The following is a 25,868-nucleotide window of genomic DNA, read 5'->3' on the forward strand; positions in this document are numbered from 1 at the left end:
CTGACAGCCCTCCGACAGTCGAGGGGGAGGGGGGGGCCCTCAGCACCATGAGGACCGACTTCGACCAGTTGATCGTATAGCCGGATGCCCGGCCAAACACCTCGCAAATATTAAGCAATGTAAGGATGGATCGCCTCGGAGAAGACAAGTAAAGCATTATGTCATCCGCGTATAGGGAGACGCGGTCTTCCCAATTCGCCGACCATCGAAGGCCTCTCATCATAGGCTCCCACCGTATCCATGTCGCGAGGGGCTCGAGTACTAGGGCAAAAAGCAGCGGCGAGAGCGGGCAGCCCTATCGCGTACCCCGCCCCAGGGGGAAATCCTCCGACATGTGCCCGTTGGCCGCGACATGGGCCAGCGGCTTGGTGTATAGGAGTCGGATCCAGGCACAGAATTTCGGCCCAAACCCCAGATGAGACAATACTGCGAAGAGAAAGGGCCACTTCACCATATCGAATGCCATACGGGCATCAAGGGAGAGAATAACAGCGGGTTCCTGAATTCGGTCCACTCGGGCCAGCACGCTATGTAAGCGCCTCAGATTGTGGGAGGTACTCCTCCCGGGCATAAAGCCCGACTGGTCCGGGTGCACTAGGTCAGTCAAGTGTGGCGTGAGTGGGAGGGCCAACAGTTTCGCAAGGATCTTGGCCTCTGCATTAAGCAGTGAGATGGGGCGATAGGAGGCGCATTGGTCCGCCGGCTTACCCGGCTTCGGCAGTACCACGATGGTGGCCGTTCGCTGGTCCGCGGGGAGCTCCCCCATCTCCAGGCCGTGTTTGTACATATTCAGCAAGTGTGGGGTCAGCATCTCGGGCAGCCGTTGATACAGCTCAATCGGGATGCCATTAGGACCCAGTGCCTTACCAGGTTGTAATGCCGCAATAGCCACCTGTAGCTCCTCGACCGTAAGATCGGCCTCCAGGGACTCCCTAGCTTCAGGGGAGAGCTTAGGCATCTGTAGGTCCCTAATGTATGTCAGCGCCACCTCCACCAACATGGAGGAGTTGGAGGAATACACACCACGAAAATGCCCCGCCAGGGTGCGCACTATTTCTCGTGGGTCTGACGTTTTCGACCCCTCGGCCGTGGCCAGCTGCGCGATCCATCGGGCTCCGCTGTTGCGCCTGTCCAACCACGCCAGTAGCCTGCCTGTTTTAACGCCGACATCGTAGACCGTATGCCGTGAGGCCTCAAGTCGCTGTTTGACACGGTCTGCCAGGTGCTCCCTGTGCTTCACCTGAGCCACTCGCAGGTCATGGGAGGTTTCACGGGAGGGGGTTTCGGCCTGACGAGCCTCCGCAGCCCGGAGCTCAAATCTCCCTTTTTTTAAATAGGATTTATGACTGACTTTTGCCATGAGAAGGGAATGCCTGTTCTGGCTATACCATTGAAAACAGATGTCAGAAGTGTGGTCCATAGATACAGGTTATCTAAAAAGAAATTGATGGAAACACTGTCATGGCTGGGGGCTTTGAATCTACTATACTGTTCCAGTCCTAATCTCACCTCCCCAAATCAAAGGACCGACTGTCCTCACTCATAATCCGAGCAGGACAAGATGACTGAGAGATTCCCGCCTCTAAGCTACCAAAAGTCTTTTCATAATGTGCCACCTACACTTTCTCGTTCACATGAAGTTATCTGTGTCATCTTTGAAAAAGAGGGCGTTAATGACAGTCCAGAAGTCTCTACTGTTTTTCAACACCACTGCCTGTTGTAGAGTGTCCCAAGCCTCTTCCTTCATGACTCTCAGCCTGGCTTCCCTTGCCTCTTTGTAAGAATGGTGTAATTTCCTAACTAGCAAAGGGTCCCTAGGCTTAGTCCTTAAGGCTGTATGAAGGTTTTTAAGTGCCTTTGCACAGGCACCATCAAACCAACTAACAGTTTTAGGATGATGGGGGCTATTCGGTGGTAGCAAATTATGTTTAATTCCTTCTTATATGTGCTCAAAGGCTAGCAGGACTTCCTTTCCATCAGGATTTAGGTCTAGTCATGTCATTATCTCCTGATTCATTTTGCCAATAATATTGGCAGTGAATTTTGTTGTATCGATCTTGTCTTATTTCAGGACAGTCCCATTCCTTCTGGCTATCAAGGGCTTTATTGTTTTTACCACGGGCAGGGTTCGTCTATTTCCTCAGGTCATTTTAAGTGTTATGGCTGCATGATCGCCGTAAGCATAAAATTTGGTCTCGGGGCAGGTAAATTTTCCTCTAAATGCTTTTGAGATAAGGATATAATCGTTAGTCGAGCCATAAGAACGAGAGTGAAATGCGTGCTCTAGAAAGCCCATGATAGAATCAAAGGTATTAATTATTTCCGAATTATTAAGTTAATGATCTGTTAAGATTAATACCTTATTCATTATTCCCTTTCTTCATCATTCACTCCACAGGTTGAGGTACCCCACTTATTACAACTATGTACATTAAAATCACCCACCGAAAATATGTTAAGGCAGTTTGCGTGGGAATTCAAAAGAGCGATAATTTCCTTCTCTAATAATTCAATCACCGTTGCCATATTGCCATTGAAATTGTTATAAAAATTAATTAGGATCCAATCCCCTCCAATTTGACCTTCACAAAGCAATATATGGTAATATGGGGAAGGATTTAGAAATTTCAAAGCCTTCAGCCTAGTCATATTAGCTGTTAGTTATTATGACCCCCACCCTCCTCCTCGGGCGGCCTGCTCTCGAAGGAATTGATGGTGTCTGGAAGGAGGAATAGCCATCAATATGGATCTGAGCTATTTCCCAGGGTTCTTGTAGGCATAGAATATTAAACCTACTCACCATATCTAACCAGTTTGTTATCCTTTTTCTTTCCATAGCCAGCTATAGTCCATGTAATTGTTAAATCTTTCAAATCCCTCCAGTAATGGGTCAAGTCCCTTCTGTGATTTTGGAGCCGTGCTATTGCCCCCTGATATGCCAGAAAGGGCCTTAGACAGTCAGTCGCATGTTTCAAGACCTTCCAGTGGGGCATATCTATTATTAGTGTCTGTGTTTGTAAACATGAGATCAGGATTGTTGATAGGGAAGTGTGGGACACTACAAAATCTGTCCCTATTTTGGACAGTAGCAATAGGCCTAAATGTTTTATAGAAAAAACCTAATGGGAGGGCAGACATTTGACTGTCTGGTGTTGGGGTGTTAGGCAGTATGCTTAATAAATTCCCTACCAGTTGCCGATTATTAAAATTTACAATTATACAATCCTCCCTTAAAGTCCTAGGAGCCTGTCCCACCCATGTCACTCTTCTGGCCATAACAATGTGACTGTAGAGCTTTTTGCTCCCCATATTGAATTAAAACAGCCAGTGTAGGGCCTTGGTCATTAGTTGGTCTGTGGTCTCAGGCTGAGTAGGTCCTAATTCTCTGGTAATCGCGAGAATAATAACGTATGGGCAGGCTGCCGAGAGGAGATCTAACCTCATTATCTTTGTATGTCTCTGCGTCCAATGGGAGTTCAAAAGTCCCCTCACACTTTCGTCTGTGCTTCCACTTCCCTCATTCAGTGTAATTCCATTGGCGGTATTTTGGGCCCTTTCGCCCCCTGTTTGATACCCTGTTAATTTTAGGGAGGGCTGACTGTGCAGGATGGAAGCTCGGTGAGGGGATTGGTGGGGGGATTATTAGGGTCCCTTGGGGGGTTCGTAATTGATGCTTGGCCACCAATCTGTGATTGCCGGGTTGAGTTGTTAAAATACGTTCCTGTCCCGCCCTGTCCCTCATGAGCCCTTGCTATTATTGGGCCCGATGGTAAGTGAGTGGCAGCTTCTGTGAAGACCTGTCGCCCGGGGGGTGATTGAGCTTGAATATTTCCTGCTACTGAGTGCCCCCCGCACGCTATACAATCCCTCTTTTTGGACAGTGTTGCTAAACACTCCTCTATTTTAGTAAATCTGCTTAGTAATAATGTAAAACAATCTTCCAGTCTTGGGATCTCCATGTTCGCAAGGTTCTTAGATCTTCCCCTTTTCTTTTTCCCTGGATGTTCCATAATAGGACTATCATCTGCATGGGGGAGCCTTGGGAGAGGATGTTTACCAGAGAAGCCCCTCAATGTCTCAGAGTCTCTCAAACTCAGGGTATTGTCAGGGGGAGGCTCAGCTAAAGTACATGGTACAGTAAATTCGGGGGCATGCCATACCTCTTCCAGAGAGGCGACGTTCGGTCAGTTCAATTTCTTTGGATAAGACGTCTGCCGCTCTCGTCAGGAAGGAGTCCAGTGTGTTAATGATTCCCTCCCTGCTCAGCTACTTTGGCCTTCCATTTGCCCATTCTTGCGTTGGGGAAATCTTTCATTCAAACCGGAGCCAGGAGGTTAGAGGTGTGGCTTGGCCTCCTCCGGGTGTGGACAGGCCCACCCTTGGGTTGTTGCTGGTGTCGTAGGCAGCGTCAGCCGCAATAGCTCCTGGGGCTTGAGGTTCTCTGCCCCCTACTGTGGCTTGCAGTCACCAACCCTGCTAACCGGGCAGCGGGAGTCCTAGTGAAAGAAATATGCAGCTCCGGGCACGTTGCTGGCGCCGTGGGCGGCGTCAGTCGTGATAGCTCCTGGGGCCTAAGGTTTTCTGCCCCCTCCTTTGGCTTGCAGTCACTTACGAGCTCGGACGTGTATTACGGCACTCCGGTTCGAGAACGTTTTTGGGATCCTTTCGGAGCATAATTCACTGTACCCTTGTCGGTATTTTTTCGAATGCGTTTCCCTTCCTCGCGTATCTAAGTTCGGAAGACTTTTATTCATCAGGTCGGCACATTTCGTTCACGGCCTTCGGGCCTCACCTGTTTGGGCTAACCTTTACTATCATTTGACTCCATCGATGATACTCTACTGATGGAACGGATGCCGTTTCATTTCTGCCCCCTGTACCATTCCAAGTACCCGCAGACCAACCTTCACAAGATTTGATTTGATTTGATTTGATTTATCTATTTGTATAGCGCGCGATTGCCCGAGGGCGTCTTGGCGCTGAGATATACCACTGGGTCTGATGATATTGACTAGAGCTGTGTGGAGAAAAGCCATGTTTTAACTTCCTTTCTGAAGGATTTCAGGGATGGACTGGTTTTTATGTCTAGTGGTAGTTGGTTCCATATTCTTGCTGCGTGTACCAGGAAGCTTCTTCCGCCCCAGTTAGTTTTCCTAAATCTAGGGACCCTGATGAGTTTCATTTGGCTGGATCTGAGCAGTCTGTTTGGCTCATATAGTTGCAGATGTGATTTTAGAAATTGTGATCCAGTTCCGTTTAGTGCTTTGTATGCCAAGCATAGTGATTTAAAATGTATCCTACTTAAAATTGGTAGCCAGTGCAGGCTTTTTAGTTTATGGCTTACTTTTTCGAACTTTGGTATTCCTAGTATCAACCTGGCTGCCGCATTCTGCAGGCGTTGTAGCTTAAGTAGGATTTTCTTCCTTGCTCCGGCATATAAGCCGTTCCCGTAGTCCAGTCTGGACAAGGCCAGTGCTGTCACCACTGTCTTGCGTGAATCATACAGTAAGTACGGTAGAATCTTTTTGATCATTTTTAGGATGTACCAGAGTGATGAAGCTAGTTTGCTGGCTTGAGCGTCGAAAGAAAGGTTGGTGTCTAACATGATCCCTAGGTTTTTTACCTTTTCTGACGACTCTGGGCATCTTCCCATATCTTTAGGCCACCATAAGGGGGACCATATGTTTGTGTCTCCTCCTAATATCATGACCTCACTCTTGTCCCCGTTTAACTTTAAGCAATTCATTCTCATCCATTGACTGATTTTTGCCATGCAGATTTGGAATTTTTCTGCTGTGTCCTGTACCTCCTTACTTATTGACACCACAATTTGGGTGTCGTCGGCGTAGGATATAGGTGTGAAGCCGTTGTTCCTTATTATCTGTGCGAGTGGAGCTACATATAAATTAAAAAGAGTGGGGCTCATCGATGAGCCCTGCGGGACTCCGCATGGTAGATTTAACAGCTTGGATTTCGCTTCTCCTAATTCTACTGCGAAGGTTCTGTTCTCTAAGTAGGAGGCTGTGAGAGCGCATGCTGAGTCATGTATGTATGCTGTTTTTAACCGTGTTATAAGGATTTCGTGGCTGACCGTGTCGAAGGCCACCGATAAGTCGAGTAGTATCAAGGCGGCCTTCGATCCATTGTCCATTATTTGCCTAAGTTCCTCCACTGCTGTAATCAGGGCCGTCTCCGTCCCATGTTCTACCCGGAAACCGAACTGGGAGTGATCCAGCCAATCTCCGTCCATCAGATGTTGAGATAGCTGTTTATTTAACAGTTTCTCCAAGATTTTTGCGGCAAAAGGGATCCTGGCTATGGGTCTATAATTGCTGGGAGTTTCGCAATCTAGGTTAGGTTTTTTCAGCAGTGGCCTGATAGATATCATCTTCCAGTCATCTGGGAAGATATTGGTGTTGATAATTTTGGAGAATAATTTTTCCAGTACTAGGCTTAGTTGTATGGAACAAACCTGCATTATTTTGGGTGGACAAGGGTCCATTGGGCTGCCTGAGTTGGTAGTGTGGATCTCTTTCTCAATCTGCTCAGCTGTAGGGGGTGTAAATCTAAAAGCTGATTGATCTTGTTGAATTAGTGGCTGTGATGTGGGTGTAAATCTAAAAGCTGATTGATCTTGTTGAATTAGTGGCTGTGATGTGTCCCTTTCTATTGTCTCATTGCTCTGATTTTTGAACGATTCGTTTACTGATGAGACTTTATTCACGAAGAAGTCTCCTAGTATATTGCAGAAGTCTGATGACCGTGCTTCTGGGTTGTTGTTATCGAACTTTGACAGTATCAAAAAGGGTTTTGCTAGAGTTTTTTGACTCGTTGATCTTCTTAACGAAGTATTTACCTTTTTCTACTATTATTAGTTTTTTGTAGCTGTTTAGGGTATCTTTGTATTCTTGTCTGAGTTGGGTATCGTAGTTAGTTCTCCATTTTTTCTCTGCTCTTCTACACGTTTGTTTTTGTGTTTTTAGAGCTTCTGAGAACCATGGTTGTGAGGGGGTTTTTCTTTTTAGAGTAGCCTTTTTTTGTGGGACTGTCAGATTGACTGCCTTATCTATCCATTCATTGAATTGTTTGCAGGCTATATTGCTATTGTCGTCAAATGTGGGGTGGGATGTTTGGAGTTTTTCTATAAATGCCTGGTTGTCAATTTTAGACCAGTCACAATAGGTTACTTGCTTAATATGTTCCACCGGTCTTCCGGTGTCCTCTTTAACTTCCAGGGTGAATCTTACTAGTTTGTGGTCTGACCATGGGATTGGGAGAGTGTCAATTTTATTTAGGCTCTGACATGATGTGAAAATACCGTCTAGCGTATGTCCGGCATTGTGGGTATCTAAGTGTACTTTCTGTTTCAGGTCGAAGTTTGCCATTGCATCAATGAATGCTGCTATCTTAGGGTCTGAATTTTTCTCTAGATGCAGATCGAAATCACCTAGGATGGTATAGTCTGGACATGACACACTAGATTCAAGAAATGGACTTAGCAAGTCTATTAAGGGAGTTTTTGCACTTGGTGGTCTGTATATTAGTATTCCATTAAACGTGTAATTGTTTGTAATTTTTATTTGGAAGGTTAATGTTTCGCAGTCTGGGGTACTACCTTTATATGAGGTTTTAATTCTAAGACCTTCCTTTGCTATGATTGCTAATCCTCCTCCCCGTTTTATTTTTCTGTCAACTCTGGAGAAAGAGTATCCCTCTGGAATCGCTAAGGCCAGATCAGCATCTGATGCCTCGTCTGCCCATGTTTCGGTAATGAATAATATATCAATATTTTGTTCATCTATTAGTTCGGATGTCTGAATATTATGTTTGACCAATGACCTGGCATTAATCAAACCTGTTTTCAAAATATGGTTTCTATATCTTGGAATCTCTGATTTATCCATGTTTTTAACAGGAAGAAAGTCGAATGTAAGTGGGCATGACAGACATTTCTTACCTTCTTTGTGTGGCTCTATTTGAGCACATGTGATGTTTGGTCTCAGCCCTCGAAGTTCCTGGCTGGAGTATTTCCACAGTATTTTATCGGGGTTATTTTGGACAGGGGATATGGCCCTGGGCCCGGTCTTGGCGCGGACGGGCGCAGACGGGCTTCGGCGCGCCATCGTCGCGTCCGCTGCGCGTTTGTGGAGGGCACATTTTCTAGTGGGATGGGAGGGGGCGTGGCCTGCGTCGGTGGGCGTGGCTTGTGCTCGCTCCGATTTTGGCGCCAAGAACTCCGACCCGCCGCAGCCCTGAAATCGGCAGCGCGGGGAGTTCTCAACAGGTGAGGTGGGGGAGTGCTCTGGGGTATCGTGCAACAGTTTTAAAGTGCAATTTTCAGTTAAAAGCAATTTTTTTAAAAAACAGTGCAACAATTTATCTAAACATGAAAATTTTAAAAGTAATCTTTAAAATCAGTTTCGTCTCCCGGCTATCTCGCCTCAGGAGTGGTCTCAAGGTCTGCGATCTGTGCTTATCCCTGAGCACAGATAAGAAGATTGTGAGGCCAGTCAATCCTTTCGATTAAAAAGACCCTGTGGGGCTATCGGGCACAGTGCATACAGAGTTGTGAAATCAAACACACACATGATATCTTCAGACAGGAAGATGTCAAACAAGAAGAGGAAGCTCTCGAGGCCTCTGCTGGAACCTTTTCAGTTGGAGGTTCAGACTTTGATTTGGAGCTCGATTTGGTGTCGCACAATCTGCCACTGGATCAAGGTGCCATGAGTACTCAAACCCCTCACCTGCCCAAATTAAAACTGCTTCCACAAAGCAAAAGGCTTCTGGGCCGCCACTGCCATCTGGCCATGGTTGGCACCGAGACTCCAGTTCAGCTGCCCCGCCCTCTGCACTGAAAGCAAAGATAAAGCCTTCCAGTTCCGTGCTGAGATTCTACCTCTTCGGCTCCCATCGATCCGGTTCCAAAAAGTAAAACTGGTTCTGTTCCAAAACTTTCAGCACTGAAATCAAAATATTCTCCCGCTACACTCCCAGAGTATATTTTGGAAACAATGCAGGAGAGGCTGAAACAAAAACGGATCCATGTCCATCCAGAGACTGGCCACATTATTACAAAGACTGCGTCAGTGCCTTCTACCAAGCGGCAAACCACTTTTTTGGAAGCCATTAAATTGCAACTACCCATGAAGAAGAAAAAGAATAAAGCTGCCAGTACTGTGCACCCTATTTCTCCTACTTCTCTATCTCACATACCACCACCTGCCCCTTCTATACCTTATTCTCCACAGAATCCCTTAAATATTACACCGCTGGTATTGCCACATACAGACCCAGATGCAGTGGGGGACATGATGACGCTTATGGAGCACCAGACCCCTGGCAAGATTATGACATTGATCCCCCAGGGGATACAGATTCAAACCTATACCATGCCAAACCATCACCTCCTGATACTACATCATATCAAGAGCTTATTGCTAGGGCAGCAGCATACCATGGGGTTGTACTGCATAAAGAATCCATGGAAGAGGATTGTTTTTTTGGAGACAATGTGCACCACACACAGGACGTCTCAATCTCTTCCAATGCTTAAAGGCGTGATTCACAACGCAGATTTTATTTTTGAGGATCCTGCATTGGCTCTAATTATCACCACTGGGGTAGATAAAAAATATAAGGCTGCACCCTCTGACCCAATTTTCATTTGAGGCCAGCTTCCACCAGACTCCCTAGTTGTTTCAAATACCCGTAAACGGGCTAATTCACAAACTACAGCTAACGCACCACCTCCTTATAAGGAATTAAAACCTATTGATGGGTCAAGCAAACGGGTTGCTGCGCAATCTGCCAAACATTGGTGAATTGCAAACACACAGGCATTATTAGCAAGATTTGACAGAGCTCACTGGGATGAGATGGAGGAACTCCTCCAATATCTCCCAGAAGAACATAAAAAGAAAGGGCAAGAAAGGATTCTAATTTCCACCTCATCCATTAAATGCGCAATGGACTCTGGGGTTACTGCCACCAAAGGCATCAATAGAAGTGTTGTTCTATGCAGGCATGCCCCGCCCTCTGCACTGAAAGCAAAGATAAAGCCTTCCAGTTCCGTGCTGAGATTCTACCTCTTCGGCTCCCATCGATCCGGTTCCAAAAAGTAAAACTGGTTCTGTTCCAAAACTTTCAGCACTGAAATCAAAATATTCTCCCGCTACACTCCCAGAGTATATTTTGGAAACAATGCAGGAGAGGCTGAAACAAAAACGGATCCATGTCCATCCAGAGACTGGCCACATTATTACAAAGACTGCGTCAGTGCCTTCTACCAAGCGGCAAACCACTTTTTTGGAAGCCATTAAATTGCAACTACCCATGAAGAAGAAAAAGAATAAAGCTGCCAGTACTGTGCACCCTATTTCTCCTACTTCTCTATCTCACATACCACCACCTGCCCCTTCTATACCTTATTCTCCACAGAATCCCTTAAATATTACACCGCTGGTATTGCCACATACAGACCCAGATGCAGTGGGGGACATGATGACGCTTATGGAGCACCAGACCCCTGGCAAGATTATGACATTGATCCCCCAGGGGATACAGATTCAAACCTATACCATGCCAAACCATCACCTCCTGATACTACATCATATCAAGAGCTTATTGCTAGGGCAGCAGCATACCATGGGGTTGTACTGCATAAAGAATCCATGGAAGAGGATTGTTTTTTTGGAGACAATGTGCACCACACACAGGACGTCTCAATCTCTTCCAATGCTTAAAGGCGTGATTCACAACGCAGATTTTATTTTTGAGGATCCTGCATTGGCTCTAATTATCACCACTGGGGTAGATAAAAAATATAAGGCTGCACCCTCTGACCCAATTTTCATTTGAGGCCAGCTTCCACCAGACTCCCTAGTTGTTTCAAATACCCGTAAACGGGCTAATTCACAAACTACAGCTAACGCACCACCTCCTTATAAGGAATTAAAACCTATTGATGGGTCAAGCAAACGGGTTGCTGCGCAATCTGCCAAACATTGGTGAATTGCAAACACACAGGCATTATTAGCAAGATTTGACAGAGCTCACTGGGATGAGATGGAGGAACTCCTCCAATATCTCCCAGAAGAACATAAAAAGAAAGGGCAAGAAAGGATTCTAATTTCCACCTCATCCATTAAATGCGCAATGGACTCTGGGGTTACTGCCACCAAAGGCATCAATAGAAGTGTTGTTCTATGCAGGCATGCCTGGCTGCATATCTCTGGTTTTAAACCAGAAGTCCAGCAAACTTTATTCAACATCCCGTTTGACAAGGAGCATCTCTTTGGTTCTCAAGTAGATGAGGCCTTAGAAAAGATGAAAAGGAACACTGAGGTTGCCAAATCCATGGGGGCACTTCAAACACCTATTCATCGGGGCTCCTTTCGTCGCTCCTCTTACAGACCAGGTTCCAAAGCAACATATACAGATGCCTCTGCATCTTCCTACAAATTGCAAACCCACACCTCTCCATCAAGAGGGTATTACAGAGACCGCTATAGAGGAAACAACTTCAAAGGTCGGGCGAAGGTACACCAACCCATAATGCCCCATCCGGTAACAAACAGTGACTTACTTATCCTCCTCCCGATCATTCCACACCTGTCGGGATGATTGCAGCAGTTTCTTCCCACTTGGCAGTCCATAACATCAGACTGGTCGGTGTTGAACATTATCCAAAATGGTTATTGCATGGAGCTCATCAGCCCTCCTCCCAATATTCCACCTCGCACCCACAGACTCTCAGGATCATCACCAAGTGCTCAAACAGGAAGTGCAAACGTTCGTACTCAAAGGAACTATATAGCCAGTTCCTTTCCAACGTCAAGGGTCAGGTCCCTGTACTTTCTATTCCCAAAAGGATGGCTCCCTATGGCCGATTTTAGATCTATGGCCTCTGAATCACTACATTCTATCAGAGCACTTCCATATGGTCACACTTCAACAGGTGCTTCCACTTCTACAACAAGACGACTTCATGTCATCACTATACTTAAAGAACGCATACATTCACATCCCCGTTCACCCAGCACATCGCAAATTCCTGAGATTTCTGTTAGCAGGAACATATTACCAATTCAAGGTCATGCCAATCGGAGTCGCTGCTGCACCAATAGTATTCACCAAATGCTTAGCAGTGGTAGCAGCGCATTTGCACAGACAAAACATTCATGTCCTCCGTTATCTAGATGACTGGCTTATCAAAGCCCATACACATCTTCTTTGTTGCCAACACACTCCGATTACCATAATCCTCCTACATCAATTGGGGTTCACAATCAAAGTCCTAAAGTCCCATCTTCAACCTTCAGCCTATCCAAATGCAGCCAAAATTCAATATTTTCAAACTTTCCTCTGCAAGAATGCTCGGCACGACAGTGGACTTGGTCTCAGGGTCGACAGGACTATCTAGTGTTGGTAGTGTTGGTAGTGTTGGTAGACAGCCGCACTCATCACTCTCTGCAGAGGTGGAACACACAAAACTTGTTAAAAGGGTGGCCGTTCATCGTCCGTGTTCCACAAGTCGTGCTAACAGCAGACACATCCCTCACAAGATGGGGTGCTCACCTACACAATCTAACAGTTTATGGTCTCTGGGACACTAGACACCAGATTCTCCATACCAACTGCCTATAGCTTCAAACTGTTCACCTAGCGCTGAAAGCATTTCTACCTCACCTCATAGGCAAGGATGTCTTAGTTCAGATGGACAATATGACAGCGATATACTGTATACAAAAACTGGGGGTCACGCTCTCTACAGTTGTCGCGCCTCTCTCAGACCATTTGGCGTTGGGCAATGCATCACAAACTCCATCTGTTAGACGAACATCTTCCGGGCAAGGACAACAAATTTGTAAGACTTCCTTAGCAGGATGAGGCAACAAGTCCACAAGTGGGAACTCCACCCCCAAGTCCTCCTCTCCTACTTCCACATGTGGGGAGTTCCTAAAAAAGACCTCTTTGCAACTGCAGAGAACACAAAATGCCAAAACTTTGCCTCCAGGTTCCAACACCGCCTATCCAAAAGCAACGCACTATGGATGAGTCAGACAGGGTATTTGCCTATGCTTTTCTGCCTCTCCCTTTTCCAGTTCGGAACCTCAGGTAAGCGTCTCTCACCCTCATTCTGGTGGCTCCCACATGGGCTCCTCAACTTTGGTTCACCACATTATTTGAACTCTCAGAAGGTTCACATCAACCCGTATCGTCAGTCAGAACCATGGTGAAATCAGACATCTAAACCCAAAGGAGCTGATCCTTGCGATTTGGCTCCTGAAGTCATAGAATTCAGGTACCTAAATTTGCCACCAGAATGTATGACCATTCTTAAGGAAGCAGGTAAGCCTACCACTAGAGCTTGTTATGCAGCCAAATGGAAATTATTTGCTTTTTGCTGTTGTGACCGAAATATTGATCCACTCAATGCATCTGTACAAAACATTATTTGTAATCTTTTGTATTTACAGCGATCTGGCCTTGCTTACACTTCTATACATTTACATCTTGCGACAGTGGCTGCTTATCTACAAAACAGGCAACACTTATCGTTGTTGAAAGTGCCACTTATTAAGACTTTCATGGAAGGCCTTAAAAGAGTAATGCAAACACAAGAGGATGATGGACAGAGCAATGACACTTTTCAGACACTCACCCCCAGTCACAGACCTGGGTTGAAACCATAATCGTTCTTTAGCTCACTTCGCCACCCCAGCTCCGACCCAGCTATATGCAAATCAGTCTTGACCATGTGCCTCATGGGAAACGGTCCAGGCCGAACTGCCAAGCCAGGTCTTCCCTGGACCAGAAGCAAGCATCCTGGGATAGTTTTTGCGTTAACACCCCTCATCAGCCAGGGGTAACACCCCTCTTTGCCACTAGCTTGAATCCAGTGGCAAAGTGAGCAAGGGACCCACGTCTGGGCATACCCTGCCAACTTAGGGTGAACAAAGCAAATACAAGGGGATGATGGACGGAGCGCTGAAACCTTTCAGACACTCCCCCCGCCACGCCCCCCCCCCCCCCAGTCACAGATCTGGGTTGAATCCATCATCATTCTTTAGCTCACTTGGCAACCCCAGCTCATACCCAGCTATATGCAAATCAGTCTTGACCCTGTGCCTCATGAAAATTTGCAAAATAAAGGCATCTGACTTTCTTGGGCAACATCCCCATAGCTGACATTTGTACAGCAGTTACATGGTCCACACCACACACTTCCACTAAGCACTATTGTGTGGATGTTCTAGCACACCAACAAGCTAATGTAGGACAAGTGGTGCTACTTACACTTTTTCAAACATCTGCAACCTCCACTGGTTAGCCCCTGCTTTTAGATCATGCTGCTTTACAGTCTATACAAAGCATGTGAATCTACAGTCACACATGTCTCGAACGAATTGTTACTTACCCTCTAAGGCATGTAGTGCTGTAGATTCACATACACCCACCCTCCGCCATGGACACTTACAGTCGTTGCAGTTCTTTTTTTTTTTTTTTTTTTTTTTTTTTTAAAACCTTTATTCGTGCATCTTAAAAGAACAAATACGGGCCTACAACCGTCAGGCCGGCCACGATACAGTAAAGCACTGATACCCACATTACAGCCCCCGTGCATCAACGGTCAGGATTAACAACAGGTTATGAGTCACATACTGGAGATATCTTTGAAACCCGGGGAAGGAGAAGTGAAGGTTAATTTTAAGTTTTTTGATAATTTTATCAGAGAAAAAAGTCAATGAAGGATAAGAGCAAAGTAGATTCGAGTCCGCAAGATAGCTTCACCACACGGGCGAGCAGCAACATCAGTAAGAACAACAATGGGAGTAAAATCTCAATCAGTGAGGCGGTGCAGAGATATATCAGGATAGTCACATGAGCAAGTACGCGCCCCTCCAGAGCCGCCCCCACTCGATCCACCCCACACCCGGACCCCGAATCGAAGAAAGTAGAGCACAGAGACATAAAAGAAGAAAGGCCCATAGAACTAATTGAGAACAGAGTATTACCCCCCCACCCTACACCAATGCGGAGGCTACGGCCTACCCCCCCCCCCCCAGCATAGTGCCTGTCGCCCAAGGAACCCGAAATATAGAGAAGAGAGAAAGTAGGAACAGAGTAAAGAAGGGAAGAAAACAGAAAAGAAGGTGGGGAGGAGCCCACTAGACACCAGAGCGCCCCGAACCATCAGCCAGTTATGGCCCCCACACACTGAGAGCCCTCTACGCCAAAAACGGCATGCAAAGATACCATGGCACCACAGTTTAAGCAAGGGATACAAGTCGCGACAAGTGCGCGCAAAACATACATACAGTCCCAGTCCCAGGCCAGCCCGTCCATAAACCATAGCGATAGAAGTCAGACTAGCCCTGGCCCGATCGCGGGCTTGGGATTAAACCAGCTCCTGCGTGAAGGCCCCGTGTCCCGAGCAGACAAAGACAAGATGGCCGCTTGTGAGAGGATGGGGAAGTAGGATCACGAAATGGCCGCCGACCATCGATTGAGGTCCCTTGTTGCACCACATAAAATCCAAACCTGGCAAGTAAGGTACAGGAGTTCCACAAAAAGGCAGCAGTGGGCCACCGCGGACGGTCCCTCGAAGCCGTTAAGTATCGCTCAGCAGGATAGCCTCGCGGACGCGATGAGGCAGGGAACAATGAAGCAGGCAGCCATGACCAGGGGGACAAAGTATCCGCAGTTGAGGTGGAGAGCGGTGGACCCTGGGCGCCGGGAGCGCTAGATGAAGGCACCAGTGTAGCACAATCATACACCGCCGCTGCGTCCCCGCAAGAGGACAAGAGCACCGGAGGACCCACGCCCTGTGGATGACAAACAGTGCGCTCACGGCCCGCAGCCGACAGTATGGGGTCAAACCTCTCACTCAGCGCCTGCAGGCCAGCGCACATCTGTAGTTGAAAGTCCCGCAGGACAGCCAGAACGGAGCCGCATGTCAGCGGAAGCTGGGCCCCAACATCGGCAGCAATCCGGGACGGCACTGTGGAGCTGGTGTCCGGAAGAGGGAGGGCGAAGTGGGCAGCGGGCGAGACCGGAGTATCACCCCCCAGCCGCGAGCAGGCACTCAACGCCATGTTTTGCCGCTATACGGTGCAATGGCCAGGGGGGGGGGGTCGTGGCAAGTGGTCAATTCCCCTCAGGTCTACGCCGCAACAGGAAAGGCCGACAGTCGCTTATCTTCTCGCCGGTCCCCCTCGCCGCTGGCTAGGCAATAGGCAAAGGGGGCAGCAGCCCCCCACAGCTCGGTCCTCAGAGCGGGGCAGGAGACTCACCGCACCGGGGCCCACCCCACCGCTCCAGCCCGTCAGGCACAGGGTGCAGAAGGTGTCCGGCCGTCTCTCCCCGGGCTCATCCGGCAACGATCCATGGTGCGAGGCGAGATCGGGACCGCGGGGCTCAGGTTAGCGCAAGCTGATCCGGTAACTGCGGAGCTGCCAGGAGGCCGGCAAAGGCCGTAAGGGCGCAGGGTTTCAGTGCCGAGGACAAAAGCACCCAGAACTCGGGCATCCGGGCGGGTTGAGACTCCGGGAAAGCAGCAGCGCGGTCAGCGCGTCTTCGCACACGGTGCACCTCGAGAATCGGCGAGGATGGGCATCAGGATAGTAGTCCGAGGCCACGGACCGACGGAGCCGGGCGCTCAAGCGTCTGCTCCGGTCGCCATCTTGGCTCCTCCAGTCGTTGCAGTTCTTATCTATACTTTCATATGCATGGACTTCTCTTTGCTGATACTTATACTCTATTCTCACCCCCTCCTGCGGGAAAAGAATCTAACAATGGAGTCGATGAACATGCACACTATTAACAAGAGGAGGAGTCACCTTACTCGTGACTCGCAAGAACTTCTTTGAAGAAGAACAACTTGCACACATCTGGACCCAACACTAGATGGCAAGTGTAGGCAAAGCATGTGAATCTACAGCACTACATGCCAAGAACAGATGCTTACACGGTAAGTAACATAATCGGACTGCTCTCTCATTGAGAGAGCCTATAAAATGAGGTGATACTAAAAAAAAATCCCCCATAGCTGCGTTCACTGCCACAAGTGAATCGCCTCCCAACACAGTGTCCATTACCCACACCACCCTGTCTTGAGATAGTGGTGGTGGTCTCCAAAATAAATTAAATATCTGATAGAGACATCTAGCCGCAGATTCCTTAACTTAGAATATCCCCAGGTGTCAGACTGGATTCGGAAAACTTTCCGCAGCAGCACCTTTGCGCGCCAGGGGGTGGCGCCGCACGGCTCGGCCCTGACGTCGTCCACGGACGTGACGTCAGCGAAGCCATATATGCCCCTCCCGGCGCGTACCGTCCGTTTTCTTCTTTTCCGCATCCCAACGCGGTTCCTTGAAAACCAGCGGTTCCTTGGCCTGTTTTGTTTCGGCCTTTTTGACACCTTCGGTGTCCCGGAACAGTGTGCAATGCCTTCGGGGTTCAAGACGTGTGAGTCCTGTGCGCGCCAGATGTCTGTAACGGACCCACACGCCATCTTTATGTGGTGCCTGGGAGTGAACGACACCTTCGCGTCAACGTTCTCCCTCTCAGGATTGGGGCGGTTCCCGCAGACGTCGTTCTGAGGCGGGGGTAAGCGCAAGCATAAGTCGCGGCGATCTTCCGCCCGTACGCATGAGGCTGGGGCCCGTTCCTCTCGCTCCTTGCCAGACAAGGGCGTCCAGCAGTCGTCTTCTATATACCCTCCCTTTCCGGGAGTCTAAGCAACGAGGACCCAAATGGAGGCTTATTTGAAGGCCCTCCAATCTTTCTTTGGGTCACCCACCCTTGGCGCCGGCTGTGTGCGTCGACTCCGGTTCCGGAGTCGACACGACTCCAACGGGACACGGCCCAGAGGGCCATCCCAGTCGGCCGTCCAGCCCACCCGGTCACCGCACGGCCCTACGCGGCTTCCTGCGCTGACGTTATTCCTCTCTGCCTATTGCGGTGGGATCGCCGTTGGCCGGTGCCCCGGCCGGGTCCCCTCTGGAGGTCGTCTACGTCGATTCGACTCCCACTCGGCGTCTGTCGACACCGATGTCGAAGCCTCCGCCTTTGTATGAGGAAAATCCTCTGGACTCCTCGGATGTTGATGCGACTCCAATGCGGCGTCGCTCGACGCAGGTGCCGGCGCCTATGCCTCTTCATCTGCAAGAGGTTGACGTCCCATTGGCCTCTCCGGGTCCGAGGTCGCCTCTGTGCCCCATGGTACAGGTACATAGTGTGACGTGGCCTTCAGGCCTGCCTTAGGCTACTTCACTTCTACTGTCTAGCAGGCGGGTTAGTCTCCAACCCTCTCCTACTGACGGTTTGATATCGCCTCCCAGAATGGCGACTGAGGCTAGTGCTGCCTAAGCACAAGCTCTTCACAGGGTGTCAGCTATTCGTTGCTTTCAACCCCCAGTGCTTTCCTTGCCTTCTGATCCTTTACTGGATCTCCTCCTCAAGGAGCCTATTGAGGTAGAGCCTTTGCTACCCCTTGGGGGTTCTTTATTTGACATCCTGCTTGGCACGTGGGCGAGGCCCTCCACTGGTGACCCTGTTGATCGGGCTATTGCTCGCAGACACCGTCCTGCCCTGGGTGATCCACTATGCCTGTCCCTTCACCCTAGGGCTCAGGGTCTGATTGTTCAAGCGGCTTTTGACTTGCAGTCTTCCTCTGCTTTGCCGTTGTTACCAGGGATTCTAGGTGGCTGGACGCATGTGGTCGCCAGCTTTTTGCCTCTGCGAGCATCCGCGCATTGAATACGTCGTGCGTGTTTGCGTGTGCTTCCTTTGCCCTTTGGGACTTGGTTGAGGCCCTTCTGCCTTCTCTACCTGAAGCACAAAGGCCAGATTTAAATAGTCTTCTTCATGATGGTAGGGGAATGGCACAGTTTTCCCTGAGGTCCTCCCTTGATGCCACTGGCTCTGGGTAGACCTCTTGCTCGGTCTGTGGCTTTGCGCCGCCATGCATGGCTGCGCGACAGTCGTTTCCCAGACAATGTTCGGGATGCTCTTAGAGATCTACCATTCAATGGCGTGGAACTTTTCGACAGCCACTCAGATTCAGCGGTGTCCCGCCTCATGTCGGGACTACTGAACTATCGACTTTCTGCATTAACGTGTCCTTATCTTCTGTATAGGTGATGTGGCCCTTGTTGTTTTGGTTTTCAAGAATATTCCGGGTTCTATGCATAGTACCCTGTTAATGTAGGCGGTTGTTACACCATTTCAGTTTGTCTTCAGTACGGCCGGACGGCTGGTTCTGTCTTCATTTCGGCCCTCTGACTGTGTACTTTGCCCAAGAGGGCTCCCCGCGTAGGGGTTGAAATGTACCCTATTTGGGGTATTTGCTGGCTATTCGGTGGTTACCTTAGCACGCTCCTATGGAATCTTCCTCACAGGCATACTTTTCTGGGTCAGGCTGTCCATCTTCTCTAATGTTCTGCGAACTTAACGTTAATATAGCTCTATTGCACTTTCGGTTACAGCAGGCTCCAGTTTCCTGTAGTATATTCTATGCCTCAGTATGGGTTCCGTACCATGCAGCCTATGCTTCGCCTGCCCTACCAAGCCCCTTTTTTCAGCATCATAGAGCTCCACTTGTCCGTGATGGCTGCTTTCTTTTGCCGACCACTGCCTCTTGGGGCCCTTGTTCTGTTCAGTTTAGGAACAGTTCTTTCACGGATGACGCAGTGCCATCGTTTTGCGCCCAGAAAAAGCCGCTGGAGGCACGTTTATTGGTGCTGGCGCCAATCTGGCCTACACCCTGGTATGTCTACTGTTATAGGGTGTTTGCGTTACCGCTTCTATGCTCAACCCTTACTGGGCGTGTCTTTAAAGGTGACCGGCTTTGCTGCGTACGTCTTTGATGTACACTGCCTTATGCCCTCATTCTCTGGGCACTTTCCATTTGGGACTGGCTGAACATTCCATGTTGCTTCCGCACAGGTGTTTTCCACACTTCGGCATTGGGTTCCTGCTGTAACACTCTCAAGGAGGGTGTTCTCTTCAGGGTACTCATTTCTTGGGTCCCTGGGCCTTTAGGTTGGTCCTCACTATTGCACTATCGTGCCTGGCTCCATCTCCTCATCTGTCTAGCGGAGGACCGTGGCTCCTCCCGGGCAGGTGACTGATGTCGCTTGCATCTCTGGACATGGTCCTGTCCACTTCTGCTTCCATATGACTGTTGGTACTTTTCACGTCATCTAGTATTTGATCAGGTAAAACATTATTTTACACATATGTTTTCTTAATCTATTTCTGCTCTGTACTCTTCACACAGCAGAGTCGTGCCGGCAACTTTCCTTCCAGTGGTGTCCGTGGACTTTGCCCCAGTCTGCTCGTCCTCCGAGCTCTTCTGTGGGTGTCCAGCTTGCCAGATACCCCCCCTCCCTTTTTACCAATTGCCTACCCTGCTGATGCATCTTTCACCTATGGGCGGCTCACACTACCTTACAGGACTTTATTTTCTATGCTTTGTGTGGTTCTTCCATCCACACGGCATGGCATGTGTGTTCCTGTCTTCCACATGTCTATTATTCTACTGTAGTCATGTTTTGGGTACTTGTGATTCTTGCCGTCCGCCCTCTCACATGTCTTGTGAAGGAGAGGCTGCGTGCTGGAGTGTTTTGTGTTTCTGGTACTACCATCACTTCCTGGCCAGGGGTCGGCATTCTGCCAATGCTGCCCACGTATCTTGGCTGGTGCGGGTTCAACAGTGCTTTTTTCCACTGGACCAGTATGCGCTGCTGTCATACCAGTTAGTCATTTCTCTGGGTTTTACTTCGGTCCACACATTGGATCCTGCGGATCCATGGGACCCTTGGCTCAGTCCTCTTCTTTACGAAACCATGAACGCTCACCTCCGCACCAACATTTCTAGGTTTATGCTTTCCTTCTCTCAACCCGGTATACATACGGGGGTTTTCGAGCTGTTCTTTAACGGCTTGTAGTGCCTTTGCCTCCCATTGTGTTCCGCTATTTCAGAGCTTCATGGGCTGGTGTGATTGCGCTGGCTTGCAGTTCCCACTGTGTTTTGTCACGTTGCTGACTGCTACGATCTCTGGGGAACTTGGTGGGGTTCAGTCACAGGCCCGCCTCCACTATGGGCATGGCTTTGGTATCTATTCTAAGTTAAGGAATCTGCGGCTAGATGTCTCTATCAGATGGACGAGTTACTTACCTTCGGTAACTATGTATCTGATAGAGGCACAGTCTAGCCGCAGATTCCTCAACGCCCACCCCCCACCTCGTTCTGCGAGGACCTTTTCAGGTTGGGCTTCCTGCATTCGCTTATTTCCGGGTGGCTGGTCTTCTGCGGGGTGACGTCTTTACTTTACACACAGCAGTCGTGCCGGCAACGTTCCTTCCTGTGGTGTCCATGGTCTTCGCCCCTCTCTGCTCGTTCTACGAGCTCTTCTGTGGGTGTCCAGCTTGCCAGATACCCCCCCCCCCCCCGCCTTTACCAGTTGCTTACCCTGCTGATTCATCTTTCACCTATGGGCGGCTCACGCTACCTTACAGAACTTTATTTTCTATGCTTCATGTGGTTCTTCCATCCTCACGGCATGCTATGTGTGTTCCTGTCTTCCACATGTCTTTTATTTTACTGTAATCCTGTTGTTGGTACTTATGATTCTTGCCCTCTCATGTCTTGTGAAGGAGAGGCTGCGTGCTGGAGTGTCTTGTGTTTCTGGTACTACCATCACTTCCTGGCCAGGGGTCAGCATTCTGCCAATGCTGCCCCACGTATCTTGGCTGGTGCGGGTTCCACAGTGCTTTTTTCCACTGTTGTGCATATTGGACCAGTATGCGCTGCTGTCATACCAGTTAGTCATTTCTCTGGGTTTTACTTCAGTCCACACATTGGATCCTGCGGATCCATGGGACCCTTGCTTCAGTCCTCTTCTTTACGGAGCCATGAACTCTCGCCTCCGCACCGACATTTCTAGGTTTATGCTTTCCTTCTCTCAATCCGGTATACATACAAGGGTTTTCGAGCTGTTCTTTCATGGCTTGTAGTGCCTTTGCCTCCCATTATTTTCCGCTCTTTCAGAGCTTCATGGGTGGGTGTGACTGCGCTGGCTTGAAGTTCCCACTTTGTTTTGTCACCTTGTTGACGACTACGTTTTCTGGGGAACCTTGTGTGGTTCAGTCACACGCCCGCCTCCACTATGGGTATGGCTGTGGTATCTATTCTAAGTTAAGGAATCTGTGACTAGATGTCTCTATCAGATGGACGAGTTGCTTACATTCAGTAACAATGTATCTGGTAGAGACACAGTCTAGCCGCAGATTCCTTACCGCCCGTCCTCCCCGTTCTTCGAGGACCTTTTCAGGTTGGGCTTCCTGCATTCGCCTCCCTCCAGGTGGCTGGTCTTCTGCGGGGTGACGTCTTTCACTTCACTCCTACACGTAATGCTTCATTCTGTTTGCTTGCGCTACTCCGCCCCTTCTCGGAATCGGTCGGTATGCTCATGTGTTATGTGCCTCTGGCATCCCTGCTAGCTGTGTTGTCCATTGTTGAATCTACTCATGTTTCCCTATCCCCGCTATACCCTTCTCAATTGCCTTGGGGTCTCCTACCTCCCCTGCAGTCCATTGGTTTCAAGTCTTTTGGCTCTGCCTCTGTCTATGGGTCTTTTACTAGGGATACCATGTCCCTTTCTGGTGCCATCCTATAGTGAATTGTCCTTGCTCATGTGTTCCGGACTCGTTGTCCTTCACGATTCTGTATTGTAGTTGCTGACTTTGTCGTCTGCCATAATGCTTTTTCACATCATCCTCTACCTCCGGTAGAGGTTTAGCCTTTGCTTTTGCAGGGTTGCTTCTCAGAGCGGTGCTCTGCTCTTCCCTTAACTAATTTCAATATACAGTGCCTGGCACTGTCCTTGATGGTGCTATTTTTCACCATTCGAATTCTTTTGCTTTTTCATCTTTTTTGCACAGTTCCCATAATCTCAGTTTTTTGTGGCACGTAAAAGTTTATCCAACGAAAACTGACGTCAGCGCACTGGGAGGGGCATCTATGGCTCCGCTGACGTCACGTCCAAGGACGACGTCAGGGCGGAGTCGTGTGGCGCCGCCCTCGGCGCGCAGAGGTGCTGCTGCAGAAAGTTTTCCGTATCCAGTCTGACGCCTGGGGATATTCTAAGTTAAGGAGCCTGCAGCTAGACTGTGTCTCTACCAGATACATCGTTACTGAAGGTAAGTAACTCGTCCTTTGCTCCCCGATATTGAAGAGAGAAAAATTTACATGGTAAGGCGGACCGCTCATGTCTGTAGCAAGTTTATGTGCAGGAGCTGGTCTGATGTGAATTAGTCACATTGCACAGTCATTTCGCTGAACCTGACTTCCAAGCCCAGGAGAAGACGTCCATGACCACGGTAGCCTGAGCTTGCAATGAGCCTATGCCCCACCATATGGCTGGAGGTGGGCATCTACCAATGCATATCCGGGTGTAATGACAGGACGGTCACATCTTGGCTGAAAGGCTCTCTTGATGCTGGAGCAGGGATCACTGAAGGAAACTTATCCAGCATCTGGCGGGTGACACCATCTGGATGCATGAGGCCATAATGTCCCAAAGACATAATAGGTACAGGAGCGGGATCCACGTCTTGAGTTAGAATCATTGGAAAAATGTCTTCAATAGCTGCAGTTCTCTAGAAGGAGAAAAAGCCTTTATGCTGTACCTTTACAACACCAATCCTATGAACATTAACCTCTGCGTTGGAATGAGGTGAGAATTTTAGGCATTGCTTGCAAAGGCCAAGTTCTGAAGGACAGTCATAGTCTGCTCTAGGTGTTACTTGATCAGTTCCAAGTTCACTCTGGTGAAATGTCAATGCCATTCACGTACTGTAAATCGTACTGTATTATAATGGGGAAGAATTTTATCAGCCTCAGAATAGTCATCCTCTGTTTTCCTGTCCTGGACATCTGCCAGGCTGCGACCTGGGCATCTCTGCTCATGTTTACTAAGCAATACTGCCTAGACAGTCCGGCCCATTGTGATAGTCACTTTGCCAATTCGTTCCTCCAGGACTTTCTGGTCTAAATCTGTTTCGCAGACCCACTTCCAGGGGGGTATTGCTTGAGTATCTATTCTAAGGTAAGGAATCTGCGGCTAGAAGTCTCTTGTCAGATGAAGTTACTTACCTTCAGTAATGCCTTATCTGGTTGAGACTCCATCCAGCCGCAGATTCCGTACTGTTCCTTCCATCCTTCAAGCTCTGTGAGCAGCTTCCTCTACGTAGAGTGACCCTTGTAATTCCTTAGTGTCTGCACACTGGTCCATCAGCATTCTATTGTGGCTCTGTGCTTCTGGTTCAGACATGTCTCTAAAAGAAACTGATGTCAGCGCACTGGTGTGGCGCCTATGTAGGTACTGCACACGTACTTCCGGCACGAGCACCGAGCCGAACAATGCCAGCGCACAGAGATGCTGCTCAAGATTTTCCAGATACAGTCTGACTCCTGGTGAATAATCTAAGGTAGGAATCCGCAGCTATATAGAGCCGCTACCAGATAACACATTACCGAAGGTAAGAGCATATTGTTTCAGGACATTAAAAAAAAACTGAGGTCACGACACAGTGCAGAATGTTGGATATTACATCATGACAATAAGAAGTTTAATGTGTTATCAGAAAAGTAGAAAAATAAAATACATTATGTAATATTCTTTGTTTTTCTCATTGACTTTTGAAGGGCCAACCTCTGCAGAGCAAATCTGGATTTGTAGAAGGTCCTTCTCGGCACTCTGTTTTAAATTTAATTTTGAAACCTGGAGAAAAAAAATCAGTGCAAGTAAAATTCACTCCAGTTTTCAACAATACTGTATCCTCATTAATAATCATAAGGTATGTTAATAAGGACTATATTTTTGAATTTGGTGTACAAGTAGATGTGATGTTAAAAAAATCTCCTCAGCGGGCTCTCATGGGAGTCATTTTCATGATTGTATGTTTCTCATGGATTATGGATGATTTTTTCTGCAGATTTTGTTTGCTGATCTTCACTTTTTAAGCAATAGCCTTGAATTATTCCATAACAGTGCATCAGCAGACTCTGAGATCATGGAAGATGTGTTGAAGAATCAAAGACTCCCATCAGAATGGCAAATCAAACTTAGGGCCTTCACATTGATGTATCCAGCCCTAGATTTGCTGACTGTCTCTCAAGCTGAGCTACTACTCTTGTAATCGTGGCAATTAACTGCAATGCACTGTGATTGCCCTCTTTCCCTGCACGGAAGTGTCTACTCTTTCTGCTCCCAGAACTGGACTCCTACTGATGTACCTAGGGGGCTGATAATCATGTCACAATGCAAATGGGTTGATTGAGGCCAGGCCCAAACTGACTATTAATACTTTGTAGACCATCATTTGCCATTTCCAGGTGCCGAGTCTTGGAGGTACCTGGATTTCAAGTCTACCACTACATTCTGCCCACTTGGAAGATATTTCTCTGGCACAGTAGTCTGGTTCTTTAGACAGAAATGCCAAAAACCTTTGCAGTCCCATCAGGACTGTGGAGCGAGTCCCTGCCAGGTGTTAATATCCCTCACTTTCAAAATGTGGTCCAATTTCTGCAGAACGCAGGACTTGATTCTGTCCTTCAGCATTTTGCGAAGTAAACATGTAAGCAGTTCCAGGCAGTTGATGTGGAAGCCTGACTCATGTCCGGACCACTTTCCACCTTACATCATTCTTCGAAGTAAGCTTGTCAGCGGTTCCAGGCAAAACACCCTAGCTATGGAGTGTATATATTCTAAACTCTGATGGGTAAATAGCTGTTGAACACACTGTTTCCTCAGCAAAATGTCGTCCAGTAACTTAATCGGTGTCATCCCTCTGGC

General features: G+C 48.3%; 1 protein-coding gene across 1 annotated transcript in view; it reads left to right on the forward strand.

Annotated features, from left to right (window-relative positions):
• The window catches only part of TMEM131 (transmembrane protein 131), a 943,143-nt gene that overhangs the window by 551,244 nt on the left and 366,031 nt on the right, over positions 1–25,868 (forward strand). Inside the window, exon 26 of the mRNA XM_085622890.1 lies at positions 24,719–24,870. Within this exon, the coding sequence (XP_085479016.1) occupies positions 24,719–24,870 (152 nt within the window). The remainder of the gene's footprint in view (positions 1–24,718; positions 24,871–25,868) is intronic.

The sequence above is a fragment of the Triturus cristatus genome, chromosome 8 (genome assembly GCF_964204655.1).
Source record: "Triturus cristatus chromosome 8, aTriCri1.1, whole genome shotgun sequence".
Taxonomy (NCBI): Eukaryota; Metazoa; Chordata; class Amphibia; order Caudata; family Salamandridae; genus Triturus; species Triturus cristatus.